This window comes from Gavialis gangeticus, unplaced genomic scaffold (assembly GCF_001723915.1).
Source record: "Gavialis gangeticus isolate Ggan-Ray unplaced genomic scaffold, GavGan_comp1, whole genome shotgun sequence".
NCBI lineage: Eukaryota > Metazoa > Chordata > Crocodylia > Gavialidae > Gavialis > Gavialis gangeticus.
The window spans coordinates 86140988-86148211 of record NW_017729033.1 but is presented as its reverse complement, the minus strand read 5'-3'; the positions used below and the strand labels follow the sequence as shown (position 1 = coordinate 86148211).

Below are 7224 nucleotides of genomic sequence, written 5' to 3'. Positions count from 1 at the left end.
AATATCATATGTTATTAGAGACTATAAGAAAGGACTGTTTAGTGAGGTGTTTGATACCTTTTATGAAATGACCTCCAGATAAGCACCCTTGTTAACAGTATTGCTGTACCTAAGGAACAGAAAATATTGTTGTTCAGGGATAACTATTTGGCCTTTTTCCTGAAAAACCCTCCAATTATAATGAAAAGAAGGGCATGATTCTTACATCTAGCATGTTAGTATGTCTGATGTACCTGCTGCTGATATTGAAGAATAATGCTAAAAAATATTTTCTTTCCTACAGAAAATGCAAAGGACATTCTCGTGATTTATGAAGAAGAGGCAGAAGAATGGGCTCTGTATTTAAAATCTCTTTTCAAACACATAGTAAAGGAAGAAGGAATCTTACTTTACAACTTAGAAGTTTCATCTCTGGAACATATTGAATTGTGCTGTTTATCCTGTTATAAATGCAAACTGCTGATATTATCCAATGGACTTCTAAAATGTCTCAATCAGACAAAAAGGCATTTCCTAGACCAGGTTCTTGAACCACCAGATAAGGTTGTGATTCTGCTTTGTGGGGTGTACAATTCAGACATTCTCTATGAAATACTGACGTTAGACAAAAGTACCTGGGAGATCTCTACTGATCAAGATCCTGAGGAATACCTCTCCATTATGACCAATATTATTCAACAAGGTAATTTAAGGAACAAAATCTCTTCTATTATGACTATTTTAATAAAAATCATCTAATAGTGTTAATGCTAATTGAAAAAGATAATAATTAAAATACTTTGGAATAACAGCTCTTCATTTCAGCCCAGGATCTTCATCTTGCTCACGATATGTTTGTCATTTAAGCCTGGTGACAGCAGTTGTTCTCAACCTTTTTAGACTTAAGGCACCCCTCCAAAACTTTTCAGAATTGAATGGCGCCCATTAAAAAGCTAATATAAATAACTGATGAATACTGTAATATGAGCATTATAATCTAGTATTAATTAACATGCTGTTAATATTGATATCTTGGGTTATAAGGCATACAGTCCAGGATGCCCAGCCTGCAGGAACAAGGTGCTGGGGTGCACATGCAGCATGTTGGGAGTGCTGGGGGCTGAGACAAGGAGGGGTGGGTATCCATAGCAGGTTCTTTCAGTATCCTGGGCTGAGAACCACTAAATTATAGAGGGTAAGGGGGTTATCTGCCTCCCCCCCGGCAGATTTATCTTCCCTGTTGAAGCAGTGGGAGGAGGATAAATTCAAGACAAACCTCCAATAATTAAATTCTCTACGTGGAAAATTATATTAAATTGGTAAGTGTTCCATGTGTACAATCTAATTATTGGTGGAGGGTGGGAGGGGTTGTCATATAATCAGTCATCTTATATTTGAGTAAATATGGTACTGTTACTGCTGCAGGACACTTATTCAGTATGCAGGTAGCATTGTGCAGCATAAGTGAAATAGGTATTTCTTCATTTTGGTTTATGCTTTCACAAAACTTCTGTTTACTGAATCTGCTTGAAAAGTACTAGTATAATAAAGAGGACCAAAATCTTTGCTGCTGCCAATGGCTGGTAGCAGTGACTTCTGATGAGGGTGCAAATAGGGCTGAAGTTAGCACTTGTTGGATTATATGGTCACAGTGGTTTCACTGTGTGGAGGGGTGTGGAGAGAGGGGGGAGTGTTGTTTTGTCTCAAAATAGAAGGACTTGCAAGTCTTGTAACGTTCCTTACTGTCTGATGTAATTGTGTGTGTTTACATATACAGGTTAATTGACAATGTCCAGTGTTCTCAAGGTTTTACTCAGAAACTATACTTGTGCAACAAAAAGGGCTAAAATGAACAGGCAGGATTGCCTTCTTGCCACTCAGCATTTTCTGCTGATTTAATACTTCTCCATATGGGAACTCCTGCCTTTCCCTAAACCTGTCTGTTACCTCTACAGGCATGTCCAGACAAGCATGGACATGCGGTATTCGGTGCTGTAAACTCATCTGCGGTGGCACATATTGCACATGCAGGCATCCCGCTGCACTGCTATTTTGCAGCATGGGGGAGGGGGAGGGGTTGACCCTGGGATCTCCCGTGGTCAAAAAAAAAACCCATGCCAAAAAAATGTGAGGTGGTGTACACGGTGCCAGTGCATGCCACCCAAAACTGGAGCCCAGCTGACTGGAGCCACACTCCAGCTGCCAGCCAGGCTTCCTGCTGCAGGACCACTGCGGCTGCAGCTCCTGGAGGCCTCCAGGACCCCAGGTAAGGGGGGAGCCAGCACAGTTGATGGTTCCAGCCTCCCCTACCCCACCTGGGGTAACCCGCTGTAAGCCAGAGAGCATGTGACACAGGCATGTGACAAGTAGTGTGCCACTGCTACTTGTCCCCGGGGAAACACATGTTCCCACTCATCTGGACATGCCCTGTGTGTCCTGTCGCTTTCTGTGTTTTGAAATGTGACTACCCAATTTGGCTACCAGAAGGAACTGGGGGTGGGAGAGTGGGGGTGGCTGTATAGTGTGCTGCTACAGCTTGACACTGATTTGGTGAAGGAGTGGAATGGCACCAGTAAAGCTACGAGCAGAGGTTGTCCCAGGAAAGGTTGTTTCATTCCAGTGAAGACTGATATGAAAACCACAATTTCTGAAAACCAAATCTAGTTTCTTAGAAGAAAAGTATTTCTTCATTTTGGTCTATGCTTTCATAAAGCACTTGTTTACTGACTGTGCTTGCAGAATACTATTATAAGTGTTAAGGAGGGCCAAAATATTTTACTTTTGACAGTGGCCAGTGTCAATGACTTCAGATAAAAGTGCAGACTGCTGTGGTTAGCGCTTTATTTGTGGGATCTCATGGTCACAATGCAGGTTTCATTGTGTGTGTATGGACGAGTGAAGGTGGCTGTTCTACCCTGAAGCAGAAGGACATGCAACACTTACAACATTTCTTACTAACGTAATTGAACATGTTTGCAAAATGCATCTGCAAGTTAATCTTTTTTAGAATCTTGCCAAACACTTTGCTGAATATCTTGATTTCACAGGGATTTTCCCTGTTTATGTAGGCATTGTAGAAATGATTTATTTAATTTATCATTTTAAAATTTGTTTCTGAATGAAAGGACCAAGAAGTCTGTTTGACTTCTCTTTTCTCCTGCTGTCCTCCATCATGCTCCCTCTCCCTCATTTTTTTCTAAATTAAACACTCCAAACATTTTCAGTCTTCCCATGCCTTATTAATTGCTTTTTTGCCTGTCTCTGATCCTCTCTTTCTTTTTGAGATGAGGTCAAAAGCAGAACACAGCACTGTATTTTTCAATCCTATTATTTCTCTTTGCTTATGAACATTATTCATTACTGCTCATTTACTCACTTTTCACATTTGTAATACCCTGTCTCCCTTCAACTCATGCCGCCTCAAAGTTTACAGAGTTCTCACTTTTTTCCTTAAAACTCACCTTTTCCGTGATCTATTTAATTTAGAATAGCTAACTGGTGCCATAGCATCAGTTCTCCACTGGAGCTGAGTTTTTTGTTTTTTGCATGGTCTGAGCACCCAGCATGGTTGTTATTCTAGATCCATGATTCTCAGTCAGGGGTCCATAGTATGCTAAGCCATAGCATCTATAGATCCTTTTAAGGGTGTTTCAGAGTGCTGCACAATAATGGCACTGTGTAACAGGGCCCCTACCCATTACTGAGAAGAGGAAGGCCAGAGGGTCACAGTATCTTTGAGAGCCCCCACGTTGTGAATATAAACTAGGCTTTGGAATACAGAGGGGCCACTGCCAGGCCCAAAGCACTAGGGGGAGTGGCTGCCAGGCCCCTTAGTGCCATGAGGGGTACTGCCTGAAGCTTGCTAGAGAGTGTGGCACCAAACAGTGGGGATAAAAGAGCTGAAGCCTATAGAATGTGAATAGCAGGCTGCTGAAGCATGGCCATAGGCAGTTGATTGAGGGAAGCAGGACTGCAGCAGAGGGTAGTCAGGGTAGCCTGATAATTGAACCAGTTGGGACAATAGGAACCTACTGTTCCCTCTTAAAGGAGCTCCAAGTCACATGAGCAAGAAGGGGAGGAGCAGAGATGCATATAAGCCACGCCCAGGAGTAGGAGCTGCAGTCTGGATCCTGCTTGGGTTGGAGTAGGATTCTGCATACTCTGGGGAGAAGAAGCTGCACAGAACTTGGAGAGCAGGGGCTCTCATGATCTGAAGGGAAGAAAGCCCTGAAGATCCAGTTTAAAAGAGATTCTGCAAGGGACTGCTTGGTCAATAAGTAATTAAATATTCACATTCTGTTTATGCTGCTGATTAAGTCCATGAGGCATGAGTGTGGTTATGGGAGACACTGGAGGCCACAATTAGAAGCCCCAAGGCAGTGAAAGTGGGCTGCCAGAGGTCCTGAGATGAAGACAGGCAGGTACCAGAAGCCCAGAGACTGTGGTTGGAGGCCAGAGGCTCAGAGATGAAGACAGAAGGCTGGAGAGCAAAGAAAGCTATGTGGAGGGCCCATAAGCCCTAGAGAGATGGTGCTGAAGGTAGCAAGGCCCGGAGAGACAGTGCCAAGAGTGGAAGCCCCTAAAAAGGATATTCTGGCCTCTGGAGGAAGTCTCCCAAAAGTCATCAGAATATTTCATATCGAAGGCATGGCAGGTGGAAAAAGGGAGGGTGTTATGGAGGCTGGGGAGCGCAGAAGACAGATCTGACTGTGAGGAACATCAGACTCCAAGAGGGACATAGCTCCAGGCTTGCTACACACTGTGTAGATGTGCAAACACGTACATGATTCAGAAGATAAACCAAGAGATTTCAAGCTGGAATACATAGTTTCAAAAACATTCTTACCTGTTGTGGTCTTTCTGAGGTCCTTGCAACAGAAGAGTTGGTCTATGTTTCTGTAATAATGAAACTAGTGAAAGCTAGTAGCTGGCATTTTCTGAGGGGTGCCTGGAGTTTTAAAAAGTTGAGAGCCACTGTTCTAGATGCACAGTTCAGTGCTTTTCTGGTCATGGCATTACAGAGAACATTGAGGACTTGCTATAACTCAAGGATAGCTAAGATATGGCCTGGAAGCACCTGTGGAGCTGTATGATCCGGCCTTTGGGTCTTGGACTGACCTGGTGCGCTGTACGTGAATCCAGTCTGGTGTGTGCTGCATGAGGCATAAGGAGGCTGGACCCAGTGCTGTGGGTGCCGCACACAGCACAAGAGGTCAGTCAGAGATACTCAAGAGCTTAGCAATGCTTTGCTATTGACCTATCCCTACAATAAAGTGGGTGACTGGCCCCAAAGCAAGGTGTGCTGTCTTAATGCCAGTAGGGAGTTTCTTGATACAAGATGAACTTTCTGCTGGCTATTTCCAGCTGGACTCTGTTCTCTTTGCTCTGTCTGAGCAATGTAGAGGACACAATGAACCAACAAATCAAATTTTACATCTTTTATTGTTCTTGAACAACCTTTAGCCTACCAGATTATGACAACTTCAGCCTTGTGTGGTGGAGAATATTTTACATGCTAGCATTTCCTTCCAGTTATGAGATGGTTTGCACACATGCAGTGATAGTGACATAAATGATTATATTAGTGAAATTAATAATATTAACTACATTTTAAATGAAGGTATTAAACAATGTTTAGATAATTTACTAAATAAGACATCTAATATACCATTAAGCATGATTCAGAGAAAGTCTGGAAGGCTTGTTGCCTGTAGTTGAGAGCATTAATAGGAGGAGAAAATGAAGTACTGAAACTTGGAAATTATGCTTTGTAACATGTGTTTCCTGGGTGGTGGCAAATTTTACTATATTCACATTCAGTACAAGAGAGAATGCAAATATTTTTGCCATTGTCGAGAGATTCCCACAGCAAGAGTTCTTGTAAAAACAGTTTTACAGTGATGTTCTCTGAAGCAGCTAAATTCAAGTGTGTTTCAAATATTTCAAATAGTTTCTGAACCATACTGATGCTTGTTTGTTGTTAAAAAAAATAGAACTCTACACCAAAGTTAAGTCTTCTGAGGTTGTATTTTTCCACAATAAGACTGAAGAATCTTTTTCCCTGTACAACTCTGAGTTTAATTATAGTGCATATTGACTCTAGTAATTTAGTATTTTGGCTTTTATTTGCTTGACTTTTCTTAATACTGCTAAGTCTATAGGTCAGGGGTGCATTTTTAATTAAATTATTTTCCCTCCTTTTTTCTCTGTTCTACCTATCATCATTTTTGTGTGGCTGACAACCTGATATTGTAGACAGCCATAAGGATAGACAAGTCTTCTCCCACAAATGTAGTCTGGTCTATGTTAATTTGTGGGCCTGTTTTTCAGTCGTCTTATTCCTGCCATCACTTGTAAAGTACAATTTAGATTATTTAGATGTTTAATTAAGTGATTTGCAGGTACTTAGATATTTAAATGTCTAAAATTGCTCCCATGGTGATTTGTACTCTCACATTACACATGCAAGAAAGGAGGGTAAATCTTGAATCCTTTACCTGATATAGATGTCTTTCTGTGACAGTATTTGTAAGTTCATAAATTTTTTTTCATAGGCCTGTGGGGTTTCATTATGATTTAGTTAGTCTGTAAGGTGCAAATCTACCCTGTCTTCAGACTAATGTGGCCAACTAGCTCTCATGTTCAGCTTAAGTTAGGGGTCTTCATATCCAAAACTTTTTTCAGTGACTATTTTATCTGATTGTATTTACACAAAGAAATATGAGAGTCCTCTTCACTTCTCTTATAAGCCTGTTCCAAAAGAAAAAATGGCCCCTTTTCTTGTATTATAGAGGAATTGAACTTATTTACTATTAGACAGCTAAGTTATAATGCCCAAATTCCAATGTATAAATTTACACTTGCATAAAGGTGCCTAAATGTGAAATAAATACAGTACTTCAAATTAGGTATGGATATTGGATGAAAATTGTACTCTTCATTTTCTTACTTAGTTAAGCTTACTAATGAGAATGTATTATGTCTGAAAACAGTTATGGAGAACTTTAAATACAGACCAAGACAGTACATTCCTTTGCTTAGGCATAGAATGTTTCTGGAGGGTCTATTTTCTTTGCTGTTTGGCAAGGTTTTATTTTTTTGTGTGATGTGTTTTATTGGATCAACTCTATGGTTGGGAGATCTGCTGGACTAGACTTTCCATACTGTGCCCTTCAGATTGACATGAAAAAGGGAACTTATGTCTAAAGGCTTGACCAGCAGCTCTCTCAACTATGCAGCTGGTCC

General features: G+C 41.0%; 1 protein-coding gene across 2 annotated transcripts in view; it reads left to right on the top strand.

The window, feature by feature from the left end:
• The window catches only part of BANK1 (B-cell scaffold protein with ankyrin repeats 1), a 457231-nt gene that overhangs the window by 68901 nt on the left and 381106 nt on the right, over positions 1-7224 (top strand). For both annotated transcript variants that reach the window (XM_019526509.1, XM_019526510.1), the window contains exon 2: positions 284-682. In XM_019526509.1, the coding sequence (XP_019382054.1) occupies positions 284-682 (399 nt within the window). The remainder of the gene's footprint in view (positions 1-283; positions 683-7224) is intronic.